We start from the raw sequence: 16934 nt of genomic DNA on the forward strand, positions 1-16934 counted from the left end.
AAGTGTAACAAGACATTGAGGAAATAAATCTAGTTTTTTTTTTCTTTTTCAAGACAGCACATGTCGGCTAGAAGCAGCTTTTTCACTGAGACCTTGCTGTCGAGATGGAAATGTTGATTTAACTCCTTGTTAGCTGGAATCTGTGTGCTATGAACCTAAAATAGAAAGACATGAACAATTCATAACTTATTTATTCACCACAACAAATATTGTTATGGTGGCATTCATTAGTGTTTTAGTAATATAATGCATACTATAAAACACATGTATGTTTTTTTCATTAACTAGCTCCACATAAATGAACCTGTTAAAACTCTACCTGCTGATCATTTCTCGTTATGGATTGTGTGTTTATGTTGGCCCAGAAAAAAAAATCATTATCGCTCTGACAAGTTTTTATTACATCCAAATCAACAAAAATGTCATGTTTTGTTTTTATGCAGCCTGTTCTGGTCCTTTATTCACAAAAATATTTTTTTTCATATCCTATTGAAAGTATTCATGCAATGCAAATTCACTGTCTGTAATCACATGTATAACTACAGCACAGGTTCTGAAGCTACAGGATCACAGACCTGGTGCAGTAACAAAAATTTTTTATCAAGAATTTATTCTCTTTGTTGTATGAAGACAAGTGGGTTTCAGTGATCCCTTGATGTCCTGCTGGTTGGTCACTCAGTGTACGGGTACACAATGTGGCCGGTGAATATATTGTATTCCATAAATGTGCAGAGCTTCCTTCCAGACACCAGCTCCACATAGACCTGATCGCCTCGCTGCATCTCCATTACCACAACCTGAAAACAGAGATGTGCAACACGTTGACCAAAATTCAGCAAAAAAGGTGAAAAATAAAATAAAGCAAAAATTTGTATGCATTGTCTTTGCAGTACTCTTCCCGTCTAACCTGAGTGGCACTGTCCTCGATATCTTCTCGATTGTTCTCCCACACGCTGACCCCCATCTTGCCATTCTTCATGAGCTGGACCTACACATGCAATAAACATCACAGACAAAGGGAAACACAAACGGCTCAACCAAGATGCTCGGAAGAGAAAAGTTCCCTTTGAAATTTAGGGATACCTTGTGGTACAGGCGTCCGTCCACTCCAACGGAAGAGAAGGCAGTGAAAGAAAACATATAAACACCTGGAGAAGGGGCAGTGAAGATACCTGCAGAAAGAAGGGAAGTATTTATTTATTTTTTAAATTCCGCATGAGAAAATATTCCATTGTTGCTCAGATTATTTCTTCCTCATGTGCTTATTACCCAGTGAGGGGTTGTATCCATTGCCGCTGTTGAGCGCTACGTTGGAGTAAGGGATCGGCACGTTGGTATTGAAAGGACCAAAGCAGCGCTCAGTAGATCCGGGAATTTCAATGGCTATATTCTGATTCATGGTGGCCTTGAAGGAAACCTTGAAACCACCTGAGAAGAAAAATTAAACACTAGTCGGCAACTACACTTTCATGCCCTCATACAATATTTGATTCTTTTCAGCACTGGTGTACCTGAAAGTGCATTTACTCTGGTATTCAGGGACATGATTTTCTCCCCCAGGTATTTTATCCTCTTGAGGCTCTCTTCTTCTACTTGGTACATCTCGTTGGCGGCACAACAGCAACCACGTTGACGGTTGAAAGGACAATCGCAGTCCCACTTGCTGCAGGTAAGAGACACGTCCGACTTAACTGCAAAAACAGGAAAATTACAATCAGTATCTGTGATTTTCACATTTATCATCACGTTTATCATCATGTTTTCATTATTGATGCGTCAGATTTGATCAGATCTTCTTTATAGAGCACTTTTAGTGCATTAAAATGTGTCATCTAGTCAAAACTAAGACAAGAAGCAGTCATACAATCAACAATTACACCAAGAAGTTAAAATATAATTAATCCAGATCAGAGTTTGTGGCTTACGTGCATCCTGTTTGAGAACGTCCATAGCGGAGGAGAGGGCCTCAACGCGTCCACAGAGAAACAGCGACCCCAACAGGAGCATTAGTGGTAATACATCCATCTGGAACAAAGTGGGGGAAAAGACGCATGTAAAAATTTACATATTTTACCAAACAAACAAGCAAACAAATGATAACAGTAATAAAACAGACTTTTCCACGTAAGTCTAAAGTTAAAGTTTTAGCTTTTTGTCCACTGGGGCAAATTCACACCAAACAACAAAGTGGAGTCCTCAAGAGCAATCCTGTAATTTTTATGCACATATTCTTCATCACACCTAAATAAAATTGCTCAGTTTGCTTATCAGTCGTCATTCAGCTTTACAGAGACCTGGTAATAAGCCAGTTATTTAATTCAGGGGTGTTGGAGAAGGGAGGCATCTACAAGTTGCAGGATAGAAGCTCTCAAAGGACTGGACTTTGATACCCCTGAACTAGATGTATTCAATAGCATGAAATTATTATGCTTTATAATAAGATTAATATCACTGGGTTGTGTCAAAATACTTTCTACTTAGATTGGATAATTAGTCTTTTACATGCTAAGTATCTAACATGCTAAGTATCTAACGTAAGCTAATACTAGTTATGTTCAGGTTCAACATTTGACTAAAGAATTTGTCATATAGTCATATAAACAGGTAATATTACAATGCAATATTATAGTACTATATTATCATACTGTACAACATAAATAGTAGCTACATACGATATAATTGTGAAAATGTACAGTGGCAAACACTATGAATCTTTTGCTAGTAAAAGTTTTACCACAAACCAAACCAACAAATTGGTTTGTATTTCAGCAGAATATACAAAATTGATTAAATTATGTTTATAACTCAGATGTTTTCTCCTTAATTATCAAAGTTATGGATCAGTCCTTTCAACCCACTTTTTCATAGCCTTGTTTAATTACTTTATTCCATTTTTTAGGGTGCTAAACATTTTACATGAAAAAGTTAATGTTAAACTCATGCTGGGAAGTAAGGATGGTACAGCTCTTCTATAAACCAAGTCACAATAATACGCATTTCACTCAAGTTATGTTTGGTCTCAAAATGGATCCGCAGTGGTTATTGTTATTAGTTTCTATCAAGCATTTGTTAACTTGTTGTAACTGATATAATAGTGAGTTAAGCAGAGACAGAAATGTAAAACTTACTGTTTTGTTAAGTTTCTCCCTCTTCTTGTTCAGAAATGCTGAGTCTATTTCAGGTGACTTTGTGAAACTAAGGGTTTAAAGCAGGGGAACTCTGTTGCCTCTTATTGATTGACTAAAAGAGATCCACCCCAAAAGGTGGCGACTGGGAGAAGCTCCACCTCCTCACACGTAAATTAAGACATACACTGTAAATTAAGTACTGTATGTTTGTTTTCTCCTGACAATGAAAGGCATGTCTGTCTATGATAGCCAAGATGGATTTCATTTTTTCTTAGGTGTAAAAGAGCAACAATCACCTGTGTTTGGACCATAATAACCTTTATTAGGACATCGGTCTCTGGTTGCCGTCCTTTCATAAGACGCTGAAGGCCATTGTTAAGAAAGCAAAATAGATTATCTGTCGATCAATAATGGCCTGAATTAGACAACAATACGCTTTCACCTGATTCTCATGATGAGGTTTGGCAGGTACTGTTATTTCCATAATCGCTTTCTTCTCAGCTATTGTAGTAGAACCAGACACCGATTAATCTCTTGTTGTTGGTCGGGACATGTGATATGTACAAGGCACACTCCCTATTCATGTGAATACAATGATCAAAATTCAGTGAAAACACAAACCGTTCACAAGGTGTTACCATAGGTTTTCACTGTCATAAGAAAAAAATTCGAGGAAAGCCAAAATATGATAGATGTCCAAAATGTACAAGGAAAACACAATCAAGCAGTGAGACACCGGAAGCCCATCAGATAATAGCCCTGACAAGTTCTGGTTGCTCAAGACTCTTATTTCACAGAGTGGGTGGCAGCATACACCCTGAACAGGCTGCCAGACCTTTAAATGGCCCTTCTAGTCCATTACAGGAAAACAAATTGTGTCCAGGTAACTTTGAGAGCATAACCCATGGGAAGAAAGAAATGGACTGAGACAGTGGATGAAATTTCACAGATTATATCATTAGGACGCTTTTGTCACTGTGTGTCTTGGTCACTGCTGTTAGGATTTTTTTTTTTTTTTTTAAATTTACAAGCCTATGTGGTTGGGTATATTTGACTTGCACCAAATTAGAGCTATTCTGTGTTTCTTTTAGATGAGGGTAAGTGTTAGTCAAAGAATAGCTCTGAAATAAGAATTTAATAATGGAAAGAAGAAGAACTTTTATTTCACTCTGGATAGAAAAGAGAGCTGATGTTTCGTTTCAGTCAAAATCCTGATCATCATCATTTACTTGTTGACTTGTGAGCTTTGTCAGGTTTGAGTACAATTCAAATATTTATAATGGGAAATTAGACTGTGATTGTGAATTTATTTGAGAACGGTTGCATGAACAAAAGCAAGCATCTAAATTATTATACAGTCGATATCGAAGGTCAAAATCGTTGTTCCAGTAGCTCCTTTTAACGGCAGGGAGTTTCCTTTCAGCAGCTTCTCTTTCCTCTTGGGACAGCGGCCTGCCTATTCTGTTTGTCCGCTGCTTCATTCCCACATCAGCTGACCTGTTTCTTATTGCTTTTTCCTGTGTTCCTCTGCTCTTATCGTCTAGATGGAGGCCAGGATGTATTAGGTGCTCTTTGTTGGCTTTGCACACCTCTTCACAAAACAAGCGATTGTTTTCTAACCTCGGATGAGATTTGAAACCCCAGAGTTGAATTATGACGTTTTTGGTCCCTCTGAGATGGCTTAACAATTTGTCAAGTAACAGACAGAATATTAAGTACAAACATTTGCCATTTTTTATTCTTCATCAATCACACAAGAATAATCAAGTTCTATTATAAAAAACAACAATAGTGTCAGAACTGAAGCTTTGCAACTTTTCATGCAGGAGAAGCCACGAGTTTTGATCAATTTCAGTTTAAGAATTCGTCCAACAAATGAGCATGTTCTTTTCGCAGACCTAGGATATTGGATATTTCCAGATGTTTTTGATGTGAAGAGGTAGAAGAAAGAGTTTAAAGAGATTAAAATCAGGGATCATGAACTGAACTGCAAGTATTTTCTGCTATTATATTTAACAACATCTTCTGAAAAGAAATGGCACAACTACAATCCTACATTTGAGATTAAAATAATTTGTAACCAGGGAAGATTTAAATGTAAAGTGATCTTTTAATTTTTATATAAATTAACATGTTTTTTTCAATCTGACTGGAAGAATTGTTTTATATTTTAAGAGTGACGCGACCAGATATCAATGTAAAGAGGTGGTATTATGTATTTTTCAGGTCTTTTTATTGCACAATAAGGTAACTACGTTACCTTAAGTTGTTATAAAAAATATAGCATTAGAACATGACAACGCTGATTCTGCACATTAAATATACATTTATGAGAATCCATTGACAAGAGGACTGTCAAAGTCTAGGCCCCTCTTTAAATACCATCGATTTAAAAATGTGGATGGCCATTCAATCTCAAACACTTGAAGTTAAGTAAGAATAAATCATCATGATATCAGTGGACACACTGGAAATTTAAATGCTTGTCAGTAGAGATAGTGGTCAAGACTTAGATTTAGAGACAATACAGATAAATCTTTATTGTCATTGTACCAACATATAAAGTTTAGTAGTACAATGAAATTAATGTGCTGACCCGCAGAGAAATACTGTCACAACGAACCACTCAAAACTACACAGAGCATAAAATAAGCATATAGTCCGGCCATAAATAAGAAAAAGGAAAAACTAATTGATAAGAATGATATTTTTGTATTGCACATGACCCTCTTCAAAGAGGCGAATCATAAATTAGAGTTACAGCATTGTTGTAAAAGCTGCCTTCACTACTGCTGTGGCGTTAGATCTCCATTTCAGATCTGCATCCATGTGCGTAACCAGGAACAGCTTTACTTACATGATCTGTCTATCTTTCCCGAATTTGAAGAGTATTTATACTATATACTTAAAGAAAATAAAGATGGGATGTATTTTAATTAAACAAAGATAAACACTGCAATCATCTATAAAAATGGTATTATATATGTTAAAAGTTGATTGTTTTAAGGGTGTATTTAATGTTCATATATGTATGATCAACTACTACAGCTCTGGAAAAAAATGAAGAGCCCACTACAGTGAACCTCATCGAAAGCCTCCTGGGTATTCCAGCAAATATTGATTTATGAACTCTTCCTGAGTTAAAACGTTATTATTGTTGTTTCTAAATGATTATGAACCTGTTTTCTTTGCATTATTTGAGGTCTGAAAACAATGCATCTTTTTCCTTATTTCTGCAAACTAATACTAAATTTTTGCTTGGAAATTGGAGACATGTTGTCAGTAGTTCATAGAATAAAAGAACAATGTTGATTTTACTCAAACATAAACCTATAGAAAGAAAAAATAGAGAAACAAATCATTTTAAGTGGTCTCTCTTCATTTTTTCCAGAACTGTATATAATCTTCACAGTGCAAATTGAACCATGAAAATACGCTGTACTTTAACTTTCAATGATGTTTTTTTTAGTGATTTATTAATAATGTTTAACACATTACCAAACATTCACCCCAGAGATCATGATTTTAGATATCCTAAACATGTTTTACTACATGTTAACACATCTTATACTTCAATCTTCAGTCTTTCAGAATGGCGACTTGGAGACATTATCTCTTCGTAACAAAAAAGTTCAGATATAGACCTTGAAGTCCTTGTGTGCTGTCTCATCACCACCAAACCTACATTATGTGTATATATATATATATATATATATATATATATATATATATATATATATATATATATATATATATATATATATATTTATTTATTTTTTTTAAAATTTTATTTTAATTTAATTTAATTTTCATCATGGCGCCTCCTCACCCTGACTCTCATACTGATAGGAAGAACCACAGAGGTTGTCAGGCTTGATATTTATTTTGCGATCATTAATAAACCTCCCCTGGTTGATTAGTTAATTTTAAACTCCTGCTCTGCTGGTTATTTTGGTAATGGAACCGAAACGCACAGAATTGCGCAACACCTTGTTGCAACAATAATCACTGAGATTATTGTTGATGGATCATTAATATGAACATGTTTTGTTGATTTTTGTTGTTGTTGTTCTTTAATAAAGTTACGAATGTTTTGATAAGGACCCAGAGGAGAACGTTCTGGTCTCAACGCCCTGGCGCCGTTCAGTTTGTCACCTCATGCTGAGATCGACTCAAAACCCTCAGCGATTGACGTGTTGGAGCCCTGCTCTATAGCATGAACAGTTCAGAAACAATATGAAATTGGAAATAAGTTATTTAATAACTGATTAAGTAGTGTTTTAGATTGTTCTTGAAAAGCAAATCTGTCACGGCTAATTAGTGAGTGAACTCACGGCTGCACAGCGAACCCACTGATTTTTTACAGCAGACAGCCGCTTCACTCTCTTGCAGGTACTGCGTACCCCAGCTAAATCTTTTAGGGGTACGCAGTACCCTGCCGTACCCCCTTACTTTCACCCCTGATTATATGCAAAGAAAACATCAATTGACAGCAAACCAATGTTCACATTTCAGTATTTTATTGTTTTTACACTTCTTTGTTTGTTGAGAATACACAAGAACTCAGATTAAAAGAAAATCACAAATATAGGAAAGTTCTTTCTCTTAAAGTCATTGAAGGATTTAGGGGTTCGAGCCTCAACTCAAACAAGAAATGTCATAATCTGATGAGGAAAATCATAAGATGTTACACATCTAAGCTAGTCGTGCTTAATGTCGGGAAGATTTCAGATCGCCCAGACTGAAATCTTAAAGGATGACATTTAAAATATGATTTCCCTCAAAGAGCTTAGAACATGATAATGTAAGCGCCTACATGTCATTACAGAGGAGGAAACTAAACTCCCTAACTTATGCGTCAGCATAAAGCAGAAAGGCGCTGAAAGTGTTGTAGTGGCTTGAGTCGTCACAGAGGTAGCATCCCTTGACCAACTTGACTGACACTTTGTCTCCAGCTTTCAGTTTGAGGGCAACAGCTATGGTGGTGCTGTCCTCCTGGTCTTTCGTGTTGAGTTCTCTGGATCCAGCCACTATCTGGCCGTTGACCTGCAGGCTGGTGCAGACAGCCAGCGTGTTGCCAGGAGAACCGGCGTCACTAAAGGAGGTCACGGCCAGGCTGTACACCCCGGGGTAGGTGACAGTGAAGACGCCAGTGGCCATGTTGTAGGCCATTCCCAGGTTGATGAAGATGTGCTGGTAAGGGATGATGGTGTCAATCCCAAACGGTCCGAGACACTTGAAGTTGTCTGCAGTGTACAGAGAGACGGAGAAGGCAACACGGCTGCCTGAGGAAGAAAAGATTAGAGAAGTTAAAAAGTAGAACAGTGATTTCTTATCTAAATATCTTCAGAATGTGATTCTCACCTTGAAGGGTGACCAAAGTTTGGTTTGCTTTATCCAACTCCCTCTCCAGATTAGTTAGAGTTGTATTGAAGTACGTCTGCAGTCGGTTCGTCTCACGCACCATCTTGCAGCATTCACATGAAAGCGTGTCCACGTTGCAGGCTGAACACATAGACAATTTAGCGTTCATTCAAGTGAAAATGCACACATTCATCCACTCTTAAAAACACAATCTCAAGTCCTCACCGCTGGCTGAGCTGGTGACGGCGGCCGGAGCGGCTCGCTCAGGTCCATCCCATTCGAACTGACTCCTACCAGGGTCCACATGCAGCAAGCACAACAACAAGACAGCTGGAGGGAAGAACAAGTAAAAGATAGACGAACATTTGTCGAGCTTTGTAATAAAATGTTCTTTTGTTGTGTGTTAATCTCACCTATCATGTTGGTGATATACAGACAGCTTCAAGAGGAAGGACTAGGTGAAAGAAGTGAATGTTTGGGGAAAAGAATCGTGCATATATAGTTCTCCTGGGGCTCCTCCCTTACTACCTCACATTTACGGTTCTCCTCCTTTAAGATCGCTCCACCTTGTTTTGTTCTTCTTTAATCAGGCCCCCTGCTTGCCTCTGTAATAGTATAACTTTGGGTATTTTCATCACTGGGTGCTCACAGAAGCAGCAACACCCTCCAGTTCTTTGTTGTTGATGCAGGGCACATATCACATATCGTCTGCAGGGAGGTGTCGCTTCTGTCACACCAGGAGATAACAAGAGACACCTTGAAAAGTTCTGGACTTGTTTCCACATTTTGTTATGTTTCAATATGTTGATTTTTAAAAAAAAATAAAAACCAGAACAGATTAATCTTCACTCCAGTTATGGCATCTTGACTTTTGGTCCAAGTCTCCACCAGCTCCAGGACACGTTCACACAGCAGGAAAATTTAACCCAAATGTAATTCTTTTGACCATATGTTTGACGTTTTCACAGCAGCTTGAACAGCCTAATTCCAGTTTTTCACCCCCCCCAAAAAAATCTGATTTGTGCCTCTTCCAGTAAAACTAAATTGGACATGAATCTGATAGTTTTCTAAGCGACTGCAGTCTGAATGTTCATGTTGCGTCTCATCCCACTTTTACATCATCGATGTGATGCATACCTCATAATTCTACACCAGAAGAAACCAAAAACGGTAAATCTGGCTGTAATGAAATGTGGTTGTGTGGTTGTGATTGCATCTCAGAGTCCTGCTGTCATCAAATCTTTTGCAGCCATGCACAGATTTTCTCGCAGGATTTCGCTACATTTAACTTCATCCACTTTACCTTCAATATGGACCAGTTTCATGGTCTCTGCTAAACAAAAGCACGCCCACAGCATAATGCTGCCACCACCACATTTACAGTGCATGTAGGCTATAAGGTTCAGTGGATTCAACAGTGCTCTGTGAGACGCTTTGAATATTGTTTCAGCAATATTTAAAGTATGTCTTAGTCTCTGTTATATTTGTTCCTTAATGTTCTCTGGGAAATCTTGGAAACTCTTCATAGAACAGCTGGATTTAGGTCAATCCTAATTCTCAATTAGATGACTTTTGAAGCTATCCTGGATTTAAATTAGGGGTATGAGACTAGAAGGTGGCTGAACACAACAAATGCAAGCCATACCATTCAAGTTTTAATTTGTAAGAAATGTAAAATAGCAACATCTCTTTTTGATTTCACTCCACAATTATGTGTAATACAATTGATTTGTTGTATAAAATCACAACAAAATAGGTTCTGCTTCATGGTTGTGATGTGACAAAATGTAGAAATAGAAAAAAAAATCATCAGCAACATCAGAATTAGTGTGAACTTTCATTTTTTATTGTTTTATTTGCTCACAAATTTATGCTCAGAATGACAGCTGTATTTTTAAGTCCAGTTTATTTGTTTTATCTGAACAATGAAAGCAACTCAGATCAGATCATTTCATTGGAACAGGGTCAAAAGTTACATCCAGGATACCTCAATTTAACAAAAAAAGAAACAACAGCTACGTTATTTGTTCATATTTACTCTTCAGTCGACACGATGCTAACAATTTATGTGCACGGCATACAGACTGAGCACAACGGATCAAGGCATTGAACTCATGACTGTTAAACCGAACAGACGTCATCTAGCCGAGTTTACGCCAGAGGCAGCTACGCCGTCTCAGCAGCATACAGCAGGAAACCGGTGAACGTGTTATAGTGGGTGGCGTCGTCGCAGATGTTGCATCCTTTCAGCAGGAGGACAGACACCTGGTCGCCGGCCTTCAGGTGCCTGGCGATCACGACGGTGCTGCTGTCCTCGCTGTCCAGTCCGTTCTTCTCAACGAGGGTAGCCACGGCCACGCCGTTCACCTGCAGCTGGGCGCAGGTGGCCTGGGGCAGGTCAACAGGAGACAGGCTGTAGACGGTGGCCGCCAGGCTGTAGACACCCGAGCTGGGAGCGGTGAAGATGCCGGTCAGAGCGTTGTAGCTGTCTCCCAGGTTGAGGAAGATGTGCTTGTAGGGGACCCGTTTGTCATCGGCTGTGGGGCCGAAGCAGGTCAAAGTTTTCTCGTTGTTCAGGGCGACGGAGAAGGCGCTGCGGTTGTCTAAAATAAAGATAGATAGAAAGAACAAAAAAGATCTGCTTAATGGGATCAGAAGGCCATGATGTTCTGTGATGCACTCTGCTTGGCGTGAACACTCACTTTTGATGTTGTTGAGGGTCATCTTAGAGTTCATGAGCTGCTGGCTCATTTCTGTGGTTGTCATGTTAAAGAACTGCTCCATCCTCGCCATCTGCTTCTGCATCAGACAGCAGCCACACGCCGCTTGGTCGTTACTGCAGACTGTACACATACAAGAAAACATACAAACGATAGCTTTGGAGGCGAAACTTGGTAGGAACTCAGTCTAAAGAGACATTTAACCCACTTTTGTTTAGATTAGGATCTGCAGTGGGTTGTGTGGCGGCAGGTCCATTCCAGCCGAAATTTTGACCCTGACCAAAAACTGCTTTCAGCAGACACAACAGAAAAATAGCTGAAACAACAACAACAAAAAAAACAATGTATTAATCAGGAAACTTTTGCAGAAATGCTTTCCAAAGTTTGAACCATCTTTCAAAATGATCATCAAATTGACAGATTTTTCCTCTTTCTATAAAAAGCATTCATTTTCACATTTTTCTATTAAATTTGTGTGTTGTTTTATACTTTTAATCAAATCTAATTTTCTTACTTATCTTCAATACTAACATTTGTAATTTACATCTCTAAAACATTACACTCCAATAATAATGTCCGTCAAGCTCGAACTATTGAAGTCTCACCTCTCATGATGGCAAATGACACTGATCCTTCTGCAGGAGGAGAAAGGTATTCACCAATCCACAGGAACAGAGAATATATATATTTTTATGTAGCTCCTCCCTTGGTAACCTCCCAATGTTGCTCCTCCTCATTCTGTCCCTCCCATTTGCCTTTAAAACCTGAAGTGTGAGTATAGATTTCTTCATCCCTGTGGCCTCTGTGCCCGACATTTCCTCATAGTTTGGGGCTTTGATCCTCATGCTGCTCAGGTATTATCTGTCACTTGTAAGAGACACACAAATCTCTTGGATCGCTCACAAAGCTGCGTTGTGTCCAACCTCCTGGCCAGGAAACTTCCGTTTTTATATATATATTATATATTTGACAATTACTGTGCTGGGTCAAAAGTGTACAAAAAAATCATGTTGAAAATTATAGCAGTAGCAGAAAAATAAGCACCATTCAAAAATCAACTCCTTCAAGGATGAATGACCGAAAGATACTCAGCCGCTCACATAAGCCAGATGTTTTCAAGAGAAAGCGAAACGTTAAGGACACAGACGGTTATTGGCAACAATAACAGTGCAATATGTTTGAAGGAGTCCAGATGAACTTTTTCAATCAACAAAAAAGTAACAATAGTCAAGCATGGTGGAAGTAGCATCATGCTGAGGGTCTGTTTCTCTCCTAGTGAAGCTTTTCAATTAAGAACCACACCAACAAAAAAAGTTTCAAATAAGATGCTTTTTTATTTCATTGCCTTTCAACAATTTAGCAACACTTCAAATCACAATGAGATTGGGACACAAAATATTCTAGAAATTGCTCAGTTAAGTATTTCCATGCATGTCACGGTCACAAGACATTTTGAGAGCTTAAACTTGGAATAATCAAAAACACAGCAACCAATCAACGAGAATCAAAAACTCAATCCAGTTTACAAATGGTGAGAGAGTCCCCTATTCCAGCCCCCAGCCTGAACCCTGCGTGCAGTGGCTCGGTGAACTGTGTCTCGTAATGATGGATGAGATGAGCCTGGCTGTGGGAGATGTTGTAAAAATTTAGAATCCCTGCATGCTGGTCCAGATAGACGCCGATCCGCGCAGCCTTGGGCGAGCCCAGAAGTTTCTCCTGGTTGTTGTGACAGAAGGAGTAGCCGGTGCCCGACCAGTAAAGGCTCCAGGACTGAGCGTTGTGACCTAAACGGCTTTTGTTGTCACTGCTTTTGCGCTCCATGTCCTTGAAAGCAACACCAATGGTGATCTGCGTGGTGGCACAGACAGAAACAAATCAGAGAACAGAAAACCAAGCGATCACAGGAGTAGGTAGCAGGTTTTCATGTGTGACACAGGGCGGTAGAAGCATCTGGAGGATGGAAAAAAATCAAAACGGCAACAAAAATAATCTGCCAGTTGTGCCCAGATTAGCATGTTATTGCTTATTTGTCAATTCTAAATTGGCACCCACACTTGAAACAGAGAATAGATCTTTTTTCTGCATTTTTATAAGTTTTAAAAAGGCACAGTTGAATGATATCCATGCAATAATATTTTCTGTGCATGAAATGAGACTTTTTGTCTCTCTTTGCTCTTCAATAAAACTGGACCTATATCTGTAAACAAGTAATTGTTTTCCATATTTTAGTTCCAGTCTATCACAAAATTTGTAGAAATTCACAAACGAGTGATGCTGCTGTGAACATGCTTCATGGACAAAATCATGAAGACAGCACAGACCAATAAGTGTTGCTTTAAGAAAATGGGAAAGGTCAATTACAGCTGGACACAGCTGCGAGGAAATCCACAACAGAAGAAGGATTTTTTTTTAGAAGCTACACAGTCAAGTGTAGCTTCTAAAAAAGCTATACTTTTTTAGAAGTGTAGCTTCTAAAAATTATGGTCTCAAGTTCTAGCCTTAAAGGCCTTTTTTGTTCCATAATGCAAAAACACTGTATGAAACTACTGTGTCCAACTGGTCAAACTTGACTCAAGTCTGTGGTGCAGACAAACATTTTGGATTTGCCCTGGACAGTATTCACACAAGAGCTTCTACAGACATCAGGAAATGAAATTATGGACAAATTAGAAATGGGCAATCTGCCAAAAAGACTAAATAGAGGTGTATAGGGACATGACTGGATCTTTACGTATCTAAAATTTTCCAATTAAAAGTGAACACGACCACAGACGGAGGGAAGATATTAAAAGCAATTCATCCACTAGATGTCTCAACGTTCCTCTCCTAAAAACAACCATGAGACATTCATTGGTAGTATTATGATGAGCAAGGCATAAATTAAGGGCAAAGTTGAATTTAAAGCATGTGTGTAAGGACTCGCCTTCTGGCCAGTCCACTCGACCTCCCAGTAGTAAGGGCTCCCTGCCAGCGGCTCTTTGCAGAGAACTTGTCTCCAAAAGAAGAAGCGATCAGGGTGGTCAGGTGGATTCAGGTTTTCAGAACGCATTTTGACCTTACGACAATCGTCCGACAGCTTCATGTGGCGGTAGGCTGTGTTTGGGTCTATGGTAGGTTCAAAGCGGACTAGAAAAACAGAAAACATTGTGATGAAGCCTAAGGGCATCTAGAATGCTTCATTTCAGTTTGATGTGTTGTACTTCATATTGAAGATGAAAACAGACTCACATTTTAACATTTCCTCTCTTGTTTTTGGCTCTGGATTCACAAGCTTAATTGATCCAGATGCTACAACAACAAATTCATAATGATGCATTATTAAAAATACAAGTGAAGTGCGACCTTTAGATTAGATGCATTGCAAGTAGATGTACCTTGAGGCCTAAAAGGTGGGAGAGGTGGAGGGTTTCCTGGAGAGTCATATCCAAAACAGGTAGGGGAAGAGAAAAAAAAATTATATAAATATTTCACTGACACAAGTTTAACTTATATAAGCATCATTACAACCACATCATCCCTGTTATACTTTGTTCTAATCTTACCTTGATGACTCATTGATCCTCTGAATCTTGAAGACTCACGTACTGTGGAGGAAACTATGACAATTTTAAAATTGAGAATTGGCATGGTTAAAAAAAAAAGACAAAAACATCCATGTTGCGTCCATAAGAAACTTACACTGATGTTGCATAGGTTGTGGTGGTGGAGAAACATCAATTTCTTCATAGACTATGTATTAAAAAAAATAATACTTTATAAGAAACAAGTCCTTTTTCCATAATTTAAAATACATTTGTTTCAAATTTAAGAATATTCTGTGTAGCACTGGACAGGAAAAGAGGTTTCCAAACCTAAAGCCTGTTGAGCAGCCTGACCAGAATAATCAGCGGACACTGTGCTTGCTGCTTCCACACCGTTGGGTGTTGAAGCCATGGGTTCATGACTCACTGCAAAGATAAACTTTTAGTCCTCAACAAAACAGGAAATAAAAGAGAAAACAATAATGAGGAAAATAATCTGACCTATTTTGACAATCTTGGATAGACTTTCTTTGCAGAGGTTCTGTACGGACTCTTGCAGCTCTTTAATGACCGATCGTATGGAAGCCACCACGCCTTCCTCCTGGATAATCCCAGACTGTCCTGTGGCACCAGTCTGCCCCAACGGCTCCACGAGGAGGAAGTTCTTGAGAGAAAAACATTGAAAAGAATCAGATAGAACAACCATAACAACTCTCTTTTTTATTGGAATATTTTGTGAAAAGAAAATGAAACTATTTTCCAGAACCATCCTTCCTTACCTTCAAGAAGGAGATATTATCCTGCATGTAAGCCAGCCTGCCCAGCTCCTCACCCTTTTGTTGAAGCTGTGATAAATCTTGCTCTAAACACTTCACCAGTGCTTCGACTTGTCCGTCAAAGACGCTCTCCTGAGCAATAAGGAGCTCACCAACTTGTGTCCCTGTCAGATTTAGACTCTTAACCAGCTCTGGAAATAAATCAGAGCTCTCCCTTTGAAGGGCCTGCAGCAAGGCCTAGAGAGAGAGCGAGACATGAGAGATGCCTTTGTAAATATCTACGTGAAGAAAATCAACAAGGAGTTTCGCTGACTTTTTGTTGACGCGCGGTATGCGGGATCTCCATGATATTCCTCTCGGTCTCCTGGATTCTCCTTTGTACTTCTGCCTGCATCTGGACAAGCTCTTTCTAGAGACACATCAAAGTTTGGTGGACAAAGTGAATAAATGGATTGCAGTGCAGTCAAATCAGAAGTAGAGGCAAATAAAGATAGTTTGTGATCTCTCTGATCTTTATTTTGCTCACTAATCTCTTTACTAAGGTGGAAATGACATTTGCCAGTTACATACCTGTCTCTCTCTTCTTTCTTCTTGTGGTCCAACCACACGATGTCCCGTGTGTCCATCCTGGCAACACATCACACACACACACTCCTTGTCTTCATGGCAAAACAAATCCAGTGGTTGCTTGTGTTGAGGGCAGATTCTGTGTTCCACCGAAGGCAGCTGAGGGTACACACTCCCCTTCCTGGGCCCAATATCCGATATGACGTCCAAGTAGACGGGCATCACCGGGTCAGCTGAGTAGACGCCCACCATGTTGCTTTGCTTTATGCTGTTTGTTCTTAGTTTCTCCATGGCCTGTGCAAGCAGCATATTCTTGGCCACATAAGGCCGAGGAGTGAAGAGCTGCCTACACTGCGGGCAGCTGTAGTGACCTTTCTTGTCTTCCTTGTCCCAGTGGTTTTCGATACAATTCAAGCAGTAGGAATGTCCACATGTTAGAGTGGTGGGCTCTTTCAGAGTTTCAAGACATACAGAGCAAGCAAAGCTCTCCTCTTCAGGCCAAGCTGAGGCCATGATGATGCTTGAGGTCTGGAAGGTATCAATGAAGAAGTATGTCACAGTTTACAAAAATCAATGCTTATAGCTAAAAAGAAAGAACAGCAAGGGACCAAAGTAGTAAAATGACAGTTGACTTGAGTCACATGCACTGAAATACTCAAGCTTCCTTAGCTTGGGGTGGGGCTTGCAGAACAGGTGTGGTGGAGTTTCTTCCTATTATGTCACTGGTGTTTGTCAAGAGTACTTCTAACCTGAACCATCTAAATCATTGTTTTAAAATTCACAAAACAAAACGATTGGGATAAATGTTTGACATTTTTTGACTAAAAATTGGTTTAACTCTTTTTTTTAGAAATGAAA

The 16934-nt window shown here is 39.1% G+C and overlaps 4 protein-coding genes across 5 annotated transcripts; all 4 read right to left on the bottom strand.

Annotated features, from left to right (window-relative positions):
* Positions 1-377: 377 nt before the first annotated feature.
* On the bottom strand, positions 378-3240 carry cbln18 (cerebellin 18). Its single transcript, XM_008426084.2, has 7 exons — positions 3129-3240; positions 1926-2025; positions 1512-1691; positions 1270-1428; positions 1084-1172; positions 908-988; positions 378-797 (listed from the first exon to the last, which is right to left on the bottom strand). Exons 2-7 carry the CDS (start codon positions 2023-2025, stop codon positions 672-674), a joined length of 735 nt encoding a protein of 244 aa, XP_008424306.1. The 5' UTR covers positions 3129-3240; the 3' UTR covers positions 378-671.
* Positions 3241-7626: 4386 nt separating this feature from the next.
* LOC103474835 (complement C1q-like protein 4) lies at positions 7627-9015 on the bottom strand. Its single transcript, XM_008426085.2, has 4 exons — positions 8906-9015; positions 8718-8822; positions 8493-8633; positions 7627-8413 (listed from the first exon to the last, which is right to left on the bottom strand). The coding sequence occupies exons 1-4, from the start codon at positions 8910-8912 to the stop codon at positions 7980-7982; spliced, it is 687 nt and encodes a 228-aa protein (XP_008424307.2). The 5' UTR covers positions 8913-9015; the 3' UTR covers positions 7627-7979.
* A 1301-nt stretch (positions 9016-10316) lies between these two features.
* On the bottom strand, positions 10317-11891 carry LOC103474836 (complement C1q-like protein 2). The gene is made up of 4 exons (XM_008426086.2): positions 11818-11891; positions 11421-11528; positions 11195-11335; positions 10317-11095 (listed from the first exon to the last, which is right to left on the bottom strand). Exons 1-4 carry the CDS (start codon positions 11822-11824, stop codon positions 10659-10661), a joined length of 693 nt encoding a protein of 230 aa, XP_008424308.1. The 5' UTR covers positions 11825-11891; the 3' UTR covers positions 10317-10658.
* A 635-nt stretch (positions 11892-12526) lies between these two features.
* On the bottom strand, positions 12527-16770 carry ftr86 (finTRIM family, member 86). Of its 2 annotated transcripts, none has more exons than XM_008426088.3 (11): positions 16080-16770; positions 15823-15918; positions 15513-15746; positions 15235-15397; positions 15064-15159; positions 14891-14941; positions 14755-14796; positions 14587-14622; positions 14441-14500; positions 14136-14338; positions 12527-13060 (listed from the first exon to the last, which is right to left on the bottom strand). In XM_008426088.3, the coding sequence occupies exons 1-11, from the start codon at positions 16587-16589 to the stop codon at positions 12725-12727; spliced, it is 1827 nt and encodes a 608-aa protein (XP_008424310.1). In that variant the 5' UTR covers positions 16590-16770; the 3' UTR covers positions 12527-12724. The 2 variants fall into 2 exon arrangements, with proteins under 2 accessions (XP_008424310.1, XP_008424309.1); XM_008426087.3 differs by having other exon boundaries at positions 14755-14808.
* Between the last annotated feature and the right edge of the window lie 164 nt (positions 16771-16934).

This window comes from Poecilia reticulata, chromosome 13 (genome assembly GCF_904066995.2).
Source record: "Poecilia reticulata chromosome 13, P_reticulata-male-v2, whole genome shotgun sequence".
NCBI lineage: Eukaryota > Metazoa > Chordata > Actinopteri > Cyprinodontiformes > Poeciliidae > Poecilia > Poecilia reticulata.